The sequence below is a fragment of the Mobula birostris genome, chromosome 18, assembly GCF_030028105.1.
Source record: "Mobula birostris isolate sMobBir1 chromosome 18, sMobBir1.hap1, whole genome shotgun sequence".
Taxonomy (NCBI): Eukaryota; Metazoa; Chordata; class Chondrichthyes; order Myliobatiformes; family Myliobatidae; genus Mobula; species Mobula birostris.
The window spans coordinates 20024895-20045073 of NC_092387.1; the positions used below are offsets into that span (position 1 = coordinate 20024895).

A 20179-nucleotide genomic window follows, 5' to 3' on the forward strand; every position below is an offset into this window, starting at 1 on the left:
GAAGTTCTTTTACAGTGCCTTGTGTTTGGAGTACAATAAATGAATTGTTATGGTTTTTCTTAACCATAAAACGCCTCACGCCATTTTAACTGAGAAAACTACAACCGTGGTGATCCATGGGACGGCAACACCGAGTTAGTGCGGGGTGGGAGGGAGAAGATTTACTACCAAGGACTAACAGCACACGCGAGGTAAGTCAGACTAGACAGAGAGCCTTGTTCCTGTTGATTATTACAAATACATCACCCTTCAAGTAAAAAAGCATTTTTGTTCAAAGTAAATTATCAAAGTACATACAGTATACATTAGTATATTTTATACTGTACATTTTCTTGCAGGCATTCACAGTAGATACAAAGAAACACAATAGGCTCAGTGAAAAACTTGACATAACAAAGACAAACAACCAAAGTGCTAAAGGTAACTGTGCAAATATATACAAGAAATAAAAATAAACAAACAATAAATTATCAAGAACATGAGTTGTAGAGTCCTTAAGAGTGAGTCCATGATTGTGGAATCAGTTCAGTGTTGAGGTAAATGAAGTTATCCTCTTTGGCTCAAGAGCCTGATGGGTAAGGAGTAATATTGGTTCCCGGACCTGGTGGTGAGAATCCTAAGGCTCCTGTACCTTCTTCCTGATGACAGCAGCGAGAAGAGAGCATGGTGGGGGGCTTTCCTGTGACATTGCTCCTTGTAAGTGTGCTCATTGGTGGGAGGATCTAACCCGTGATGGACTGGGATGTATCCACTAGTTTTTGAAGTTTTTTCTTCTATTCAAGGGCATTGGTGTTTCCGTAACAGGCTGTGATGCAACCAGTCAGTATACCCTCCACCACGCACATAAAGAAGTTTGTCTAAGTTTTAAGTGAGAGCCCAAATCTGTGCAAACTTTTAAGAAAGTAGAGGCACTGCCTTCTCTGTAATTACAGTTAAGTGTTGAACCCAGGTGATGTCCTCCAAAATGCCAACACCAAGGAATTTAAGTGTGATAAAATTATTTTTGGGAAAAAAGTGATTATATATAAATTTCTCCGCATAACGACACGAGGCAGCTATTCAGCCTATCAAGTACATGCGGAATCCTGAGAGAGCAATCCCATCATTCCTACTTCCCACCCCCACCTTCTTTCTCTTATCTTATTCTCTTTTGTTGTCCATCAAATGCTCCATGACCCTGACTGGTATTAACTTACACTAGGAGTGAATGTTCTACAGGTAGTTAATCCATCAGTGTACCTCTGGGATGTAGGGGGAAACCAGATGACTCAATAAAACCCTCTGCAGTAAGAAAGAGAAGGCGAAACCTGCACAGATGGCAGCCAAAGTAAACATGGTCCTGGGACGCTGGAGATCTGAGGATGAGGTACCACCTGGTGCAGCACTCTCCCTCTTAAACTCCCTCCTCAGCTAATTTACTCTTTAAACTTTTTTATTGAGATACGGCGGAGAACAGGTCGGTACCGGCCTTTTGAGCCACGCCACCCAGCAATCCCCAATTTCATCCCAGCCTAATTACAGGACAATTTACAATGACCAATTAACATATCAACCAGTATGCCTTTGGACTGCAGGAGGAAACTGGAGCATCCGGAGGAAACCAATGCAGTCACGGGGAGAACGTACAAACTCTTTACGGACAGTGGCAAGAAGTTGCAATGACTTCCTTATAGTTAATCTAATATCTGTTACATTCCTTTTGAGCTGGTGCAAACATACTTTCAATGCTGGCACTTCAGGAACAGAAATCCAAAATTTACACATTGATTGCTGGTATTGTACCTTTCAGTCATGGGGTTTCCCTAAAGGTGGGCAGTCAGGTACACTACAAGGAATTTTTTTTTCCCTAGCAGATCAGGAAAGTGAGTGCAAATTTCATACCAAGGTCTCTGGGCTTGGACTCCATAAAACTGACTCTGACGTACAGTTGGCTCCAACCGTCAACAACTCCCTGCTGTGGGAAATGTAACTCTTAATCCACATTGCTCAGAATCTAGTCTATCGCACTGCAATGCAATCAACCAAGACTTGTGAAATTTTCACTGGTATAGCAACAGTCAACAATTCCCATTGACGCAATACCAATGATATCAGCAATTGAAACCCAGCCGATATTGATCAATTCCACTGCCGCCCATGGCCAATTATTGGGCAACCAGAAATCTTCCCAAGTTATGCGAGAACCAAAAAACTGCAGATGCTGGAAATCTGAAACGAAAACCAAAACTGCTGGAAATACGGAGCAGATCAAACCGCACCCATGGTAAGAGAAACAGATTCAACATTTCCGCTAAAACATTGACTCAATTACTTTACCCACAGATGCAGCCTTCCCTGCTGAATATTTGCAGCAGCTTCCTGCTTTATGATCATCTGCAAGTCTGGTAACTGCCTACACCATGCTGGCAATACAAGTTATGTTATTACTATTCTGGTGTATTTGTGCTGGGAATTTCCTGCAGATTCCCATGTTCCACTCTTGGAATTGCCTAGGCTGCCAGATGCATATAGCTTCTTTTTGGATCAAACATTAATTGAAAGTTTCGTCTATACACACAAAAATTCATAGTACTATGATGTCCTCTCTAATAAGAGCATTAGACATGGGAGCAGAATTGGACCATTCAGCTCTTCGACTCCTCTCCACCATTCAATCATGGCTGATATATTATCCTTTTCAACACCACTCTCCTGCCTTCTCCTCATAGCCTTTGATACCCTTACTAATCAAGAACCTATCAACCTCCACTTTAAATATACCCAATGACTTGGCTTCCACAACTGTCTGCTCAATATATTTTTCTTGCTACCAGTTTAAATAAAATGGATAAAGTAGTCCTCCTGTCTTTGGTCCCCACAGCAGTTTGCTGCACACAAATTTGTTGCCTGCTCCCTCCTCTACCATTGGCTGGGGAGCAGTTGGGAGATCACTTGCACTGTTCCAATGCAAGTCATTCTTTTAGTTTTAGAACCAACCATTGAGGAAAGCAAAAATGCACAGGTCACCTTTTTTTGCTAGAAATGGCACTGAAGGCTTGAGACAAAGCACGAATTTTATTATGTGGCAACCCACAAATTTTGGCGGTACTTCAACAGGTTCAAGTAATCAGCTCTAGTTTAGTACGCACACCTATTGTTCAACCATCAAGCTTCTGAACTAGTGGGGATAACTTCATTCACCTCAATTCTGAACTGATTGCACAACCTATGGACTCACTTTCAAGGACTCTACGACTCATGTTCTTGATCCATTAGTTATTTATTTTTGTGTTTGCACAGTTTGTCTTCTTTTGCACGTTGGTTATCAGTTTCTGTGCAGTTTTTCATTAATTCTATTGCATTTCTTTATTGTACCGTGAATGCACACAAGAAAATGACTCTCAGGGTGGTACATGGTGACCTATACATACTTCGATAATAAGTTTACTTTGAAGTTTAAACTTTGAATGCAAGTAACCCCCTTAAGCGTAAACCAGGAAGATTTCTGCTTGCCCAGTAATCATCCTTGGGTGGGTGGTTTAATTCACAGTTGCTAAAAGTGGGTTTCCTTCAGGTGTCCTGGTTTCCTCCCACAGTCCAAAAGACCTTCCGCTTGACAGGTTAATTGGTCATTGTAAATTGTACCATGATTAGGCCAGAATTAAATCGGGGGATTGCTGGATGGTGTGGCTCGTAGGGCCTATTTTGTGCTGTACCTCAAAAAATAAAGTATTGTGTCAACCTGCCAAGGTCCCAACAGCATGGAACAATGAGGGTAGACCACATGATTTTGATGATCGAATACTTAAATTATTCAGATTTAGAATACTTAAGCACTAAACTAGCAAAACTTCATTATCGGTAAAGGCAATTCAAGAAGTGGTTACTTTTCCTTTGCACATTCCACAAACTCAATTGTTTTTAATACCTTCAATTAGGCAGCCAATTATAAGGGCAGATTTTCCTCAAACAGCAATCTGATAACAACATGTAATATGCCCAATGATTTCACCATGAAATGATGACAAGGAGTTCTTCATGTGCCGGCTCATCGAGTCCACTACACCAGTACCTCAACCCTCGACCTCAAAGCCGAACCCAGGGACAAAGCACAAACATCCTGAGCAGAGGCAGCCCTGATGCACTTTGCATCCAGATTCTCCTCTTTACATCACCCAAGGCCGATCCTTATTCTAGCTCAATGCACGGTGTAATGATTTGATCTTATTTATTTATTGAGGTACAGTGCCCCAATTTTTTTCATAGGCATCTGTTAGTCTCATGAGACCATGGATTTGCGCTTTGGAAGGTTTCCAGGGTGCAGGCCTGGGCAAGATTGTATGGAAGACCGGCAGTTGCCCATGCTGCAATTCTCCCCTCTCCATGCCACTGACATTGTCCAAACGAAGGGCATTAGGACCCATACAGCTTGGCACCGGTGTCGTCACAGAGCAACGTGCGGCCAAGGCTCGAACTAGCAGCCTTCAGATCACTAGACCAATGCCTTAACCACTTGGCCACGTGCCCCAACTTAACCCTAGCCTAATTGCAGGACAATTTACAAAGACCAACTAACCTACCAACCAGTATGTCTTTGGATTGTGGGTGGAAACTGGAGCACCCGGAGGAGACATAGCCGATCATGCTCTATAACCACAATTGTCCTTGGCAAACTTTTCTACAGAAGTGGTTTGCCACTACCTTCTTCCGGGCAGTGTCTTTACAAGGCACGTGACCAGCCATTATCAATACTCTTCAGAGTAACTGCCTGGTGTCAATAGTCGCATAACCAGGACTTGTGATATGGACCAGCTGCTCATACGGCCACCACCACCTGCTCTCATGGCTTCTCATGACCCTGATTGGGGGGGTGGGCTAAGCGGGTGTCTCACCCTGCCCGAGGGTGACCTACAGGCTGGCAGCACCTTTAACCTCCTTTGGTGTAGACGCATCTCCACCCTGCCACCCGTTTAAATGATAAATAGGGAAGAAATTATCTCTTCTGGTGGGGCACGTACGTGTGAAAGGGTCAGTAAAATTAGAGTTAGGCTGTTCAGAATGAGCACTTCCTTCAGTGGATTGTGGAAATCTGAACCAATCCCAACTGAAATTCCTGTAATGAGACTGATCAATTTCAATGATAACAGGTTGTGATATTGGGTTTCTGGATCTAGTAAATATATTAGCCACAAATGGATACATTCTGACTAAGGGTCCGAGGGAAATAATGGTTTGACAGTTAAGGTTGCTGACTCATTTTATACCCACAACTGATTTCAATTAAACTTAATTTCTTAGCACAATGCTAAGGCATTGCAACAATGATTGCACTTCAAAGGCTGTAAATCACTGTGACGTACCGAAATTAAGAAAGGCACTGTTAAAAAAAAAATGCATTTATCTTAATGTAATATTCAGTGATGTGTTCCAACTGAATGCTCCCTTACCTGGCTTTTCTCTGGGCTGTAGGGTTAAGGTTCTTTTAAACCGCTCCTCCCAGCTCATCCTTCTTATAGCCGAAAGCTTCTCAGCTTCCCTTCGCTGCAGCTTTTCACGGAAACAGGTGCCTGCACATCTTTTTCGTCCAGTCAATGAACAAGGAGTCACTGTCATGCAACAAAAAGAAAGAACCTAGCATCCTGCAGGCCTTGCAAACCTCATTCTCAGATTAGTCACTCCACAACTGAGACAATCTCCAATCCAACAGGATAGGAGAAGTAAAAGCAAACAGTGTAACCGCACATGTTATGTTAAAGACAAACCTTTGAGTTCAGCCCAAACTTGGAAAAGTCCCCAGAGTCCCAATACATCTTGTGCAGTGTTTTCCACTGCACTTCAAGCTCATACTATGTGAGAACAGCTGATTTTGCAAAACATTTTATATTATTGCACACTTCTTCCTTTCAACAGCACATCCCTGGCATCTTTTGCTAGATTAAAAACATGTAACAAATATAAATTGCTGTTGTTGAGACTTTAAAGGAAAAATAGTGATTTGCAGCTGGCTTGAAACATGTTAGATCAGTTATTCCTATGCAAGTTTCACCAGTGAAAGACTAAGTTAGATGGTGCCTTCAATGAAGTCAAAATCCTCCTTCTTCAAAGAACGGTTTCCCTCCCATTGATGCTGCCCGCACCCGCATCTCCTCCGTTTCCCGTACATCCGCGCCCACCCCATCTTCCGCCGCCTTAACAGTGATGGGAGTTCTTCCTGTCCTTACCTACCACCCTATCAGCCTCTGCTTCCAACACATCATCCTCCACAATTTCCGCCAACCCCAGAGATCCTACCACTAAACACATCATTACCTCTGCCCTTCCTCTGTTTTCCGCAAGTATTGCTCCCTCCGTGATTCCCCTGTCCATTTGTGCCTCCAGGCGCTCATCCCTGCACGCAGCCCTAGTGCTACACTTGCCCATACTCCTCCCTCGCCTCCATTCAGGGCCTCAAACAGTCCTTCCAGGTGAGGCAACTCTTCACCTGTGAATTCTGGGGTCGCCCATTGTGCCCGGTGCTCCTGAGGCCTCCTCCTCTACATTGGTGAGACCTGTCGTAAATTGGGGCACCGCTTTGTCGGGCTCCATCCACCATAAGCAGAACTCCCAGGTGGGCAAACATTTTAATTCCAATTCCCATTCTGACAAGTTGGTTCATAGCCTTCTCTTGTGCCAAGATGAGGCCACCCTCAGGGTGGAGGAGCAACACCTTATATTGTGGTTGCCTCCAACCTGAAGGCATGAATATTGATTTCTCCTTCCAGTAAAAAATTTATTCCTCCCTCCTCTAATCCCCACACTGACCTTTTACCTCTTCTCACCTACCTATTACTTCCCATCTTGGCCCCCTCCTCCTTCTTACTCCTCTCCTATCAGATTCCTTCTTTTTCAGCCCTTAACCTTTCCCACCTACCTGGCTTCACTTATCACCTTCCAGCTAACCTCCTACCCCTCCCTCTACCTTTTTATTCTGACATCTTTCCCCTTCTGTGCATTCTATGTTCTACCTCATTCATCCTTCCAAAACATGTCTAGTCACATTTATCAAGTTGCCCCTGCCAAAGCTGCCCAATGATCAATATCCTGTAGCCAACATTTGTCCTTAATATCAACACCACCAATTTTCTGTTACCTGTGAACATTAAATCATACCTCTGCAAGGCAAGTTTTTCCCCCCCACACCGGGTGGTAGATGTATAGAAAGAGAGAGCAGAGGAAATGTTAGACGTAGGTATGAAAACAAAGTGTCAACGACACTTGAACACATACACAGATACTAAAGGTTGAGAAGGATACTGGCCAAATGGGGCTAGATCAGGAAGATATCTTGGACAGAATAGACAAGATGGGCCAAAGGGTCTTTTTCCATGCTGTGGCCCGTGACCTCCTTCCATTCTCTCCGTACACCTTCTCTCTGTCCTAATTCCATGCCCAATTAGTTTAAAGCCCGTCTCTCCCGACACGGATTTTTGACCATGTTCTGGTTCAGTTGGTACAAGCCCCACCTTGACAGAAATGACCCTAGCAATCCAGGGCCCTCCCTCCTACACCCTTCTAGTTACACATTCATCAGTCCTACCCTCCCGATCTTATCCATAACAGCATGTGGCACCAGTAATCCAGCAACTCCAACCTTAACCTCTGACAGGCCCTTGGATGGGTTGGTGACAACAGTGAATGACTGATGGATTTGTGCAGGGAAGGCAGGTACAATATGGAAGGCGACTAGGGTAACGAATTGGTGCAAATATGTGAATAAGAAGGAACTTGGACCCTGTATGTGCTGGGCAACCCTAATTACCTTCCAGTGAATTACTTCTCAAAAGCACACTCAGCATTGTTAAAAAGACAAATAAAATGAGAATATCGAAGTTCAAAAGTTCAAAGTACATTTATTATCAAAGTATCTGTACCATACACCACCTTGAGATTTGTCTTCTTGCAGGCAGCCACGGAACAAAGAAACACCATGCAATGAGAACAAGGCATGCCCTAGTTGGTGGGGGTCCTTAATGATGGGTGCTGCCTTAGCAAGTGCCAATGAAGGATTATTGCAGACAGTAAAGCTCCGGCTGTGTGAGGTGGTCCTGATGTAGGCAGAAGATTTGTTGTCCAACAGAAACCCTCTGGGCACACATGGCAGGGGAGGGGGGCACGTGTCTGGGTTGGCAGGAGTTAATGCCAGTGACGGAGATCAGTCTGGGGTCTCTTCCACTTTTTGTATCAGTTAGAAGGGGGACTTGATAGAGGTATTTAAAATTATGAGGGGATAGTTAGGGTTGACGTGGATAGGCTTTTTCCATTGAGAGTGCGGGAGATTTTTCCGTGCTGTAATTGTTATGGTTAAAGAAAACCCCATACACAATACCATCAAGTGTGTGAAAAAAAATAAATCACACGAAGGGAATAAATATACAGAACATTAAACATCAAAGCACAGAATCCCCAAAGTGAGTCCACAGCCACGAGCCACCAAAGTGAGTGAAGCCGGTCCAGAACCACGACCACTGAGTCAGCAGCGTCAACGGCTGCAGGGCATAGCCACAGATCCATTTCCGCCGATCAAATCGCACAAGCAATAAACTGCGCTCAGCGCCAAGGACCACAGCCGGGAGCGGGTCCACCGCCACCAGCCGATCGAACATGGCACCCAAGACTCCAGCACCCTCCGACGGCAGCGGTGAGCGGCAGACTGGTCAAACGCAGGCAGACGGCACTGAACACCTGTTCATTTTCCTTGTCGATTGTAATCTTGCTCGATGCTTCAGTTGGAGCGGAGTAATGGAGCCAACCACAAGCATTCTGCCTTTAGGAATCGACGCTGCCACCCCCAGGGACAGCAATATTTGGAATACTTATAGACAACTCCACACAGAAGCAGCTTATAGGAGAAGGAATGAAGCAACACAAGGCTTCATTTTGATTTCGCATACACTACGCTTCCCTCCACTCTCCTCTCTTAGCTGTCCTGTATAATTTATATTTTGTTTATGTCTAACTACCTGTCTGGGCTGCTGCTGCAGGTAACATTGCACCTGCACGTCACCGTCCTTGTGTACATGGCAATAGATTCAACTAGACGATACCTAGCCACTTTCACCACACACTCTGCCTGTACATTACTGTGGACAATGAGGTAACGTGGTGAATCTGCCAGTCCCTCTGAATCATTTCACAGAAGTTAGCTTTTTATGAGCTGTAGCATGTTATCTCTGCTCAGACCCTCAGGAACATTAATCTGACCAACTGAGATTTGTCTTGAGAATTAACATCAAGTATTCAGTAAAGATTGAGAAGAGATTTACCCAACACTTCAAAACCAATGAGTAAACAATGCGAACATGATACTGATTGGAAACCGTGATTACAAAACCAGAACTGAATACAATTCACATGCTTTTAGCTATCAAAATCAGAATCAGATTTAATATCACCGGCATACGTCATGAAATGTGTTAACTTCGCTGCAGTACAATGCAATACAGTACTTGATAGTATAGAAAAACAAAGTGTATATATGTCTATTAAATAGTTAAATTAAAAACAGTGCAAATACAGAAATAGTAAAAATAAAGTGAGGTTGTGTTCATGGGTTCAATGTCTATTTAGGAATCGGATGGCTGAGGAGAAGAAGCTGTTCCTGAATTGCCGAGTGTGTGCCTTCAAACTGTGTACCTCCTTCCTGGTGGTAATCGTAAGAACAGAGCATGTCCTGAGTGATGGGGGGGGGGGGGTCCTTAATAATGGACCGCCTTTCTGAGGCACCACTCCTTGAAGATGTCTTGGGTACTACAGTGGCTAATACCCATGATATAGCTGACTAATTTGACAACTTTCTGTAGCTTCTTTTAATCCTGTGCAGTAGCCACCCCTCCCCGCCCCACCCATACCAGACAGTGATGCAGCCTGTCAGAAAGCTCTCCATGGTAGATCTGTGGAAGTCTGAGTGTTTTAGGTGACAAACCAAATCTCTTCAAACTCCTCATGAAACATAGCCACTGTCTTGGCTTCTTTGATATGTTGGGACCAGGTTAGATCTTCAGAGATCTTGACACCCTGGAACTTGAAACTGCTCACTCTCTCCATTTCTGATCCCTCTGAGGATTGGTCCGTGTTACTGATCCAAAAGCAACTACTGCTTTACCAGTGATCTGATTTTGGAAAAGATAGGTTTAATTGTGGATAGTACAGAACAGTTGCAAAATAAAACCAATCGGAATGTAGCATATCTAACATGCTAAAGATAGCCAGATGGAGAAAGCAGTTTTATCTTGTTTTAATTGCCTTGATTTATCTGAGAGGTTGTGTGGCATTACATTTTATTTACAGTCTGCATTAGGTACTTCCTTTTTGGAGCTGAACTTCACACTAAGTTACTAGTATACTCTCTACAGCATTGCTTGGTTAAATGGTGGACATGTTCCCACTGTGTCAAGGAAGCTTCTTGATTGCGTTTTTTTATAATAAGTCACCATAAATTGAGATGGTTTTCTAAAAATAGGTATACTTTCTCAAAAGCAGAACTTCCCAGTGGCCAAACATTTTCATTCCAATTCCCATTCCTGTTCTGACATGTCGGTCTTGTGCCAACATGAGGCCACCCTCAGGGTGGAGGAGCAACACCTTGTATTCCATCTGAGAAGCCTCCAACTTGATGGCATGAATATCTATTTCTTGTTCTGGTTAAAAAAATCCCTCCCCCTCTCCTTGTCTTCTATTCCCCATCCTGGCCTCACGTCATCTCACCTGCCTATCATGTCCCCCGGGTCCTCTCCTCTTTCCCTTTCTCCTATGGTTCACTCTCCTCTCCTAAGATTCTTCCTCCCCAGCCCTTTACCTTTCTCATCCACTTGGCTTCACCTACCACCTTCTAGCTAGTTCTTCTTCCCCTCTCCCTCCCCCCCCCCACCTTTGGTGTCTTCCCCCATCCTTTCCAGCCCTGAAGGAGGGTCTCAGCCTGAAGCTTTGACTGTTTATTCATTTCTCGTTTTTAGGTACAGTCTCCGAAACCTTTCCTATATTACAGTCTTTCAGTTCACCCCAACACTCAGTTACTACATGTCTGAAGACAGTTTAATTTTGCTCCCCTCAACAAAAGAACACCAAAGCAACTCTGGAAACCATTCCAGGTTGCTTTTGACTTTCTCCAGCTTACACCGGGAGAAAGGGAGTCTGGTGCGAATTACCTGCCACAGAATACATAGCTGCCAACCTGCAGTGTGCGTGGCAAGTCTGTTTGTATTTCTAGTCACTGGCAGGTCTCATGATATTGTTAGTGGGTGAGTCAGTAATGATATTGATGTTCAATGTCAAGGAAGGGCGATTAAATTCTTTCTTGTTGGACACAGGTATTATGTAACACAAATATTACATTGTACAAACTTGAGTGTTGTCTAGATCTTGCTACACACACACACACACACACACACACTTCATTATCTAAGGAATTGACTGATCATTACACAGATCATCACAGACCATCCCTTTTCGGAAATAATGAATTAACTAAAGGTGACTTGGGTTGGAGTTCTGCACTGAGGTATCCCTGCAGTGATATGTTGAAGCCGAGATTATTAGGCTGCATTTTCCTCCGATGTCAATAGCAGTGAGCCAGACCCCTCAACTTCCACTTTAACCTTAAACACTGAGGCCACACTCCATCAAATGCTACTTTGACATCAAGTGTAATCACTCTCATTTCATACCCGGAAGACAGACTTCTGTCTCGTTCGGACCAAGGTCTGAAGCCGAAAGGTCTAGACAGAAACAAAGTGCCAGTGAGAAAATGCTACCCTTTCTTAATAATAACAAAAACTCAAAGACACAGACAAATGTTGCACTTGCAAATGTCTCGTTAATTTGTATAAACAGTTCTTAAACTCAGTGCAAAAATAGTACGTGCGTGCTAGTGTTTCTCATTAATGCTTGTAGGTCAATTTGTTATTAAAAGTTGCAAACTCTAATTTTCTCAGAGAACCTGACTGGTGTAATTGCTGGCGCTGCACAAGAGACGACTCTTGAAAAAGGTTTCTACAATGCCTTTGCAGTCCATCAACCGGACTTTCCCATCCACCCTCAGCCCCAGCTGCAGATACACACTACACTATTGTGCAGAAGATATGGCATCCATCAACCACGGTGGTGTAGAGGTTAGTGTGATGCCACTACAGCTCGGGACATCAGAGCTAGGAGTTCAATTCCAGCATCATCCGTAAGGAATCTGTACATCTTCCATGTGGAATGTGTGGGTTTTCCCCAGGTGCTCCAGGTTCCGCCATGGTCCAAAGATGTACTGGGTAGGTTAACAGGTCATTGTAAATTGCCCTGTGATTATGTTAGGGTAGAATTGAGGGTGTGGAGGTTGCAGCGCAGTACGAAGGGCCAACTTCGCACTGTATCTCTAAATGAATAAATAATTCTCTTGCGTTTAATTAAACACCATCCCAGCTCCTTCTAGTGTTGGCATAAGCAAGCCTCTGTCAGTATTCTGCTATAAATCGGAAGTCTACCAACATTAGATGTAGAAAATGAGACAGAATCATTAGGTCCGGAAACGAATGGTAGTGTTAGGTTCCCTTTGATAATTTCTTTCAGCAAATGTTGCTGACTTCGATGAGAACATCTGCGTTTGACTATAACTGCTTTACAGGCTTAAGGTTTTCACGTTTAGCACAAGAATCATTGGCTGTCTTAATCTAAAACCGCAACTCAGAGAGCTAGAAAGGAGACTGAACTACAACTCCCAAAGAAAGCCAGTGATTATGATTCTCAAAAGTTTTGACAGCTGATGCCTGAACATGTAACCATTAGACTATATGTTACAGATAGCAGAATTAGGCCATTCAGCTGATTATTAATGCTCCATCATTCAATAGTGTACTTCTTATTAACTCCACTAACCCGCCTTCAACTTCTGACCCTTAACCCCTCAAGAAGTAATCAAACTCTGCCTTAAATACACCCAGTGAGTTGGCCTCCACAGCCCTTTGTGGCAACAAATTCTCCACCCTCTGACTGAAGAAATTCCTCCTCACCTCTGTTTTATTCTGAAGCTGTGCCCTCAGATCCTAGACATCTTCCCCACAGCCACTCTATCCATGACTTTCAACAACCAGCCATATTAGGCACAGCTCAAACACCATATACAAATTTGCTGCTGGCAGAATCTCAGATAGCAATTAGGAGTGAGATAGATTAGATGACTCAGTGGTGTTTCAACATCAACCTTTCACTGAAGTACTGATTGTGGACTTCAGGAAGTGGAAATTGGGAGAACACAGACCAATCCTCACTGAGGGGTCAATAGTGGAAAGGGCATCAACATCTCAGAGGATCTGTCCTGGGTCCATCATATTCATCCGTACATGAAGGAGGCCATCAGTTCTATTTCATTAAGACTTTAAGGAGTTTTAGTATGTCACCAAAGACTCTTGCAAGTTTCTACACATGTACCCTGGGGAGCATGAATGGTTTCGACAGATAGACTCTGGGGAGCAACCCTGACTGGTTCTATCACTGTCTGTTACGGATGCTCCAATGCACAGGATGACAAAAAGGCTGCAGAGGGTTGTAGACACAAGCTGCTTCACCATGGGCACAAGCTCCCCACCATCGAAGACAGCTTCAAAACGTGGCATCTCAAGAAGGTGGCATCCATCATTAAGGACCCTCACCGTCCAGGACATATCCTCTTCTTATTGCTACCAGCAAGGTGGTGGTACAGGAGCCTGAAGATGCACACTCAACATTTTAGGAACAGCTTCTTCCTCACCGCTGTCAGATTTCCGGCCGATCCACGAATACTGCTTCACTATTTCTCTTTTGCACCATTTATTTACTTTATGTTTATTGTAACTTATAATTTTTTGTACATCTTGCACTGGCCTGCTGCCTCAAAACTACACATTTCACAACAAATGCCCGTAATAATAAATATCATTCTGACACGCTGGTGACCTCTCTCCTTAGACTCTAACCGCTTCCATCCTTAAGAGTCACCACTCACCTCAGTAAGTTTGATTAATCTAGATGAGGCAAATAATTTAATGTACATTAAATTGATGAATTAAATAAATTAACCAGTGGAGAGGAGATATTTTGCTGCTGTGAAATATGGAATTTCAAGGCATTTGTTCAAAAAGCTAACACCTAGACACAAGGAACTTTGCCTGTGTGCTGAGGTGATGCAGACATCTGGGAGGGAGGAAGTTACCTCGATTTATTTTAAACTATAGGAGGAAACCACAGCTCCTGATTGAATGCTTTAGAATTAACACTTGCTCGGGGGCAGGAGAGTGTGACTGTGAGTGAGGCAGGTACAGAGGCCCATGAAACCGAGATACAGGAGCCTCACTCCCTGCACACTTGCCCGACGTTACAGCCCAGTGGCCCAGCAAGCAGAGCGTCTGCTTCGCGGCTCCAGAGACCCGACTCAATTCTGCACCGTCGTTCACAGGTTCTCCCCATGACTGGGTTTCGGCCGGGTTCTCCAGTGTCCTCCCACTCTAAACGACATGCGTGTTGGCTGTAAATTGCCTCTAGTGTAGTAGAACTCAAGGGGAGTTTTGGAGATATGTGGAGAATAATGTAGGGTTAGCACAAGTAAGTGATTGATCGCCAATCTGTACTCAGTGTGCAGAAAGACCCATTTCTGCGCTGTATCAGAGACTGCTGTAATCTTTGGGGACAGGTATGGGGACTGACATTGTACCACGGTGCACAGGAACAATTAAATGGATGCTCGGGGTGGGGGGGGCGGGGGGGGTTGTAGTAGGAAACTATTATTAGAGGGTCAAACACTATTCTCCTCAACCAGAAATGGAAGACCCAGTGTCATGGTATAGGATACCTGCTCTGGGCTGGGGTGGGAGGGAGAGGGTCCAATTCACATGGCTTACTGATGAGAAACACTCACAAAATGTTGGAGGAACCCAGCAAGTCAGGCAGCATCTGTGGAGGGGAATGAACAGAAAACATTTCAAGACAAGATCTTCAGGATCTTGATTACGTGTCCTGATGAAGGGTCTTGGCCCAAATATCGACTGTTTAATTCCCCACTATAAATGCTGACTGACTTGCTGAATTCCTCTAAAAGTTTGTGTATTGCTCGGATCTCCAGCTTCTGCAGAATCTCTTGCGTCTCTGAGGTTACCAATGACCTTGTGGGACTGATGAATAGTTTCTTAGTTTCTGATGAGAGAATATGAACAGCCAAGGTGTAAATTGATCATCATGTGCTGTGTTGTATGACGCAGGCGATCATGGTCTCCATGACCATGATCATTCTTGGCAAGTTTTTCTACAGACGTGGTTTGCCTTGCCTTCTTCTGGGCAATGTCTTTACAAGATGGGTGACCACAGCCATTATCAATATCTTCAGAGATCGTCTGCGTATCACACCTGCTCCCATGGCTTCACGTGACCCTGATCTGGTTGGGGAGAGGGTGCGACTAAGCAGGACACTATGCTTTTCCCAAGGGTGACCAAGGAATTTCGCTGTGCCCTGGTGTATATGACAATACACTAATCCGAATCTGAATTGGCACAGGGTTAATGGGATTAGGGATGTAAACATGTGGCTCAGGGATTGCTGTGAGAAGTGGGGTTCAGCCTGTGAGGTACTGGGGAAAGGGAGCTGGTCCATTAGGATGGACTATACCCAAACCAGGCTCAGAACTGGAGGCCCGGTGAGCTGAATTGCCACGAAGTTAGATGGAGCTTTGATCTAAATGGGAGAAGGAACAAGGAAGCAGTGAAGTGAAGTAATTGGACTATGGACAACCAAATGGCACTGGAAATGAACAGTGTGTACAAAAACCCCACTAACAAATAGTGTTCAGGCGAGAGAAAACTGGTGATAAGGCAAGTAGTAACAATAAAAGTTAAAGATGTCTGAAATTATTAAAAACAAAACAAAAAAGGGGAATATCTTTATGAACAAAGTCTTTGAAATAAAGTGGCTAAATTAAGGTAAATGAATGGAATATAACTTGATTACAGATGGTGCCAGAGGGTGATTTATCCCAGCCATTACTTCTTCTAATCCCAGTACTTTCCATTTCCAGGTGGCTGGGATCCTGTTGGAGTCTTTGAACTACAGCTGCACTCGAACCGCGGTTCTTCACGGCGGCGCATTCCCGTTCTTGGAGCTTGCTGATCAGCCGCATTTGCAATATCTGCAGGAATGGCTTGGAAGACGGTGCCTTTGGTGTGTGCCCTGACAACACTGCGGACCCAGTTCCTCGCTAGTGTAGTGCACTGAAGAGTTGCAGGGAACCAGAACATCGAGTGTGTCTGTTGGAGATATACATCTCTATCTATCTCTCTCTCTCTCTGTACATCTTTCTCTCAGGAAGGGAGGAGAAGATGGCAGCGCGACGCAGCGCACACGGCCGCTCCAAATTGATATCGTATTTGTTAAATAGGGGCCATGCACAATCCTGACTTGATGGAGACAGATGTGAGAAGCACGGAGGAACATCTGGAGAAATTTCTGAAATGCCTGCTTCGCTGCCGCTGCTACTATGCGATTGAGAATCTCCAGAGGGGAAGGCCCCAAGTCCTCGGCTTTGCCTATCGCCGGGGTAGAAGCGCTCAGCAGAGATGGTGCTTGGTGTCAGAGGCTCAAAATTTTCAGACGGACTCAGAGTCGGACTGTGGTCGGGTGCTTCCAGGGTGCTGCATCGGCAAGTTTGTGGCGCTGGAAGCTCATGGCAGGGAGAGTTTCTCCCTTCAACCATCTGCGTGAGATGATGAGACTTTAGAGAGACTTAGAGATTTTTTTTTTACCGTGCCCATGGACTGTTCTTCATCAAATTATGGTATTGCTTTGCACTGTTGTAACTATATGTTATAATTATGTGGTTTTTATCAGTTTTTTTTAGTCTTGGTTTGTCTTGTGTTTCTGTGATATCATTCTGGGGGAACAAATTGTATCATTTCTTAATGCATGCATTACTAAATGACAATAAGAGAACTGCGTGTCCTCATAATCTAATCTAATCTCATCTCTCTCTCTCTCTCTCTCTCTCTCTCTCACTCAATGGTGAGTTTGCCACTGATACTGGAGTTGGAGAAAATTTGAAATAAAAGTGGCGTTACAGGCTGTAACATGGAAATAATGAGCTGTTTGTCCCCCTCTCACTGTGGAAGGAGTGATATCTTTTTCTTCCTTGTTTGTGAGCGAGCGAGCCTGTGGGATGTTGAACAAGAACTGTAGTTTTTGATGGACTATAGACCATGGGCTCTCTTTAGGGCTTTGCTGTTGCTTGCATGATAGGTTGTGGGAATGCTGATGCTATCTGCTGGAATAAGTGGGGTTAAGGGAAGGGGAAGGGGGAGGGTTAATGCTGCTTGTGTGTGGGAGGGGGCAGGGAGCTTTGGAATTCTTACATTTTTTCCTGTCATTCATCCTTTGGTGTTTTTCCTTTTCTTTTGAGGATGTCTGCATAGAGTAAGAGTTTCAGGTTTTATATTGTATGCAATCTCTGATATTAATTGGAACCACCGAAGGCATTGCAGAGTTGACAGTCATAAGGAATGAATGCAGGAACTACAACAGATTTACATTTCTATTTGGAGCAAGAATACAAATGCAACAGAGATCCAATCATGATATACAAAAGTAAGAAAGGTATTAGAGAGTGGTTCCTAACCTGCTGTCCACAGATCCCTTGCTTATGAGTATTGGTTCACTGCATAAAAATGTTTGGGAACCCCTGTATTAGATTGAAGGAAGAAATATATAAAGTTGCTGTTAAAAGTAACAGGCCATAGAATTGGAAGCAGCTTTAAATTAAAGAACAGGTCAACAGAATGATAGACAAATAAGAAGTTTTAGAGTGAACTTGCATAGACTTTAAAACTAGATCGCAAAAGCTTCTGCAAGTATGCAAAATGAAAGAGATTAATGATAACAGGGACAAGGAAATGACTGAACAATTAAGTACATACTTTAGTTCCACCTTCACGGAAGCAGATGCAAATAACTTCCCAGAAAAGGTGAGGAATTACAGATCTAGTGACAGGTGAGGTAAAGTAAATCAGCAATGGTTAAATAGTACTGGATTAATGACAGCGCGTCAGTAAACCTCTGGGACCTGATAATCCACATTCTAACGCACTGAAGAGGTCATGGAAACAGGTCATCTTATACAATTCTATCAATTTTGGAACCATTCGGGCAGATTGTAAGATGGCAAAATGGATCCCACTAATTAAAACAGGTAAACTTGGGAGCTGCAGGCTACTTGGTTGCCAGCGGGAGGAAAAATGGCTTAAAGAAATAAAAACAGTGCATTAAGAAAAGATACATGGACACTTAGGCAAATTAAATATGGATTTATGAAAAGGAACATAGAGTACTTTTCCCCCTTAAATGTCTTTGGCAAAGTCCAGCAAACAATATTAGGGTACAATTGTAAACAGGTGGAATCATGAGTGAGGATTGAAAATGGGTTGACAAGACAGGACATGGCAAATGGGAATAAAATCAACTTGAGAAGAAAAATAAATAAAATCTTTTTGAAACACTAAATTTTTGACAGGGCGACACAGGCTGGATGGGGAGAGGAAAGTTTTTATCCTGGTTGCAAAGCTCTTTCTCAGGGGGTCAGAGTCTCAAATATGCAGGTCAACTGGTTTAAAACTAATTTATTTCTCAGAGGGGGCTGCATGTGTGCAATTTTCTACCACAGAAGACAAAGGAGGCAAAGTTACTAAGCATATCTGAGAACAACAGGAATTCTGCAGATGCTGGAAATTCAAGCAACACACATCAAAGTTGCTGGTGAATGCAGCAGGCCAGGCAGCACCTCTAGGAAGAGGTACAGTCGACGTTTCAGGCCGAGACCCTTCGTCAGAACTAACTGAAGGAAGAGTTAGTAAGTCTTCCTTCAGTTAGTCCTGACGAAGGGTCTCCGCCTGAAACGTCGACTGTACCTCTTCCTAGAGGTGCTGCCTGGCCTGCTGCATTCACCAGCAACTTTGAATATATCTGAGATATTGGTAGGTAGATTTCTGGATGTTAAATGCATCAGGGGGCAAGGGGGAAAGGGGGGAATATGATATTCAGGATTGGAATTTTGAAAATTTGCAAAAGCAACAGTTACTGCATTCCGTGCAGCAACTTTTCATTACTAAAAAAAAAAGCAAATCCAATCACATTATTTCCATGTAACGAATCTATACAGTCATAGACCAATACAGAATAGATACAGGTTCTTCAGCCTAACCAATCCACGCCAACCATGCTGCTCACCCAGGTAGTCCCAGTCACTCTAAACCCCACCTCTCCATTACCTATCCAAATACTTACATATTAGGTCTGCCTCAACCACTTTCTTTGAAGGTCATTCCATATACTCACCACCTCAGAATGAAAATATTTCCTATTCTCACTCTCTTTTATTAACTCAAGCTGACCTGGACACCTCCGGATGATTGTTTCTACAAACTTTTAGATCACTGGCAGTTAAACTAATTGGGCTGCAGTTGCTGGGCATGTCTTTTCTGAACAAGGACGCCACATGTGCCACTTTCTACTCCTCAGGCAGCTCTGTCAATGCTAAGGAGCACTGGAGATGAGGCCGAGCCATTCTGCAATCTCAACCCCACTTAACTCAGTAACCAAGAATGTGTCACATCCAAGGTTCATTTTATTGTCCAAAGGTTCAACGCGGCATCTTACTGCTCAAGCAGCTCCTCGTGATCAAGAATGAGGGTTATGTGGGTTCATTCAGAGATGGTTATTGAGACAATGTAAGATCCATTTAGCAAAGATGGGGCAGAAGTGCTCGATGCGAAAGCTGGGTGAGATGGGAGGAGTTGGTCTTTTGCTGTCATTTTCATTCACCTTCACATGCTCTTAAAGAAATGAATCAGTTTACACCTCTCCGAGTTGAACTTCATCCGCCTCTTCTCAGCCTAACATTGCATCCTGCTAATGTTTCATTACAACCTACAACAACCCTTCACACTGTCCACAACTCCACCAAGCTTTGTGTCATCTGCAAACTTACTAACCCGCTCTTTCACTTCCTCATACAAGTCACCGAAGAACAACGGTCTCAGAAACGATCACTGCGGAACACCACTGGTCCAGGCAGAACACACTCCATCCATGGTCACCCTCTGCCTTCTATGTGCAAGGCAATTCTCTATCCACACATCCAAGTTTCCCTGGATCCCATGCCTCCTGACTTTC

The 20179-nt window shown here is 43.8% G+C and overlaps 1 protein-coding gene across 6 annotated transcripts in view; it reads right to left on the bottom strand.

The window, feature by feature from the left end:
* Positions 1–20179, bottom strand: part of malt3 (MALT paracaspase 3) — a 130214-nt gene that overhangs the window by 101736 nt on the left and 8299 nt on the right. For 3 of the 6 annotated variants that reach the window (XM_072282335.1, XM_072282334.1, XM_072282337.1), the window contains exon 2: positions 5427–5585. The exons of the other annotated variants lie outside the window; for them this stretch is intronic. In XM_072282335.1, the coding sequence (XP_072138436.1) occupies positions 5427–5585 (159 nt within the window). The remainder of the gene's footprint in view (positions 1–5426; positions 5586–20179) is intronic. 6 annotated transcript variants of the gene reach the window in all.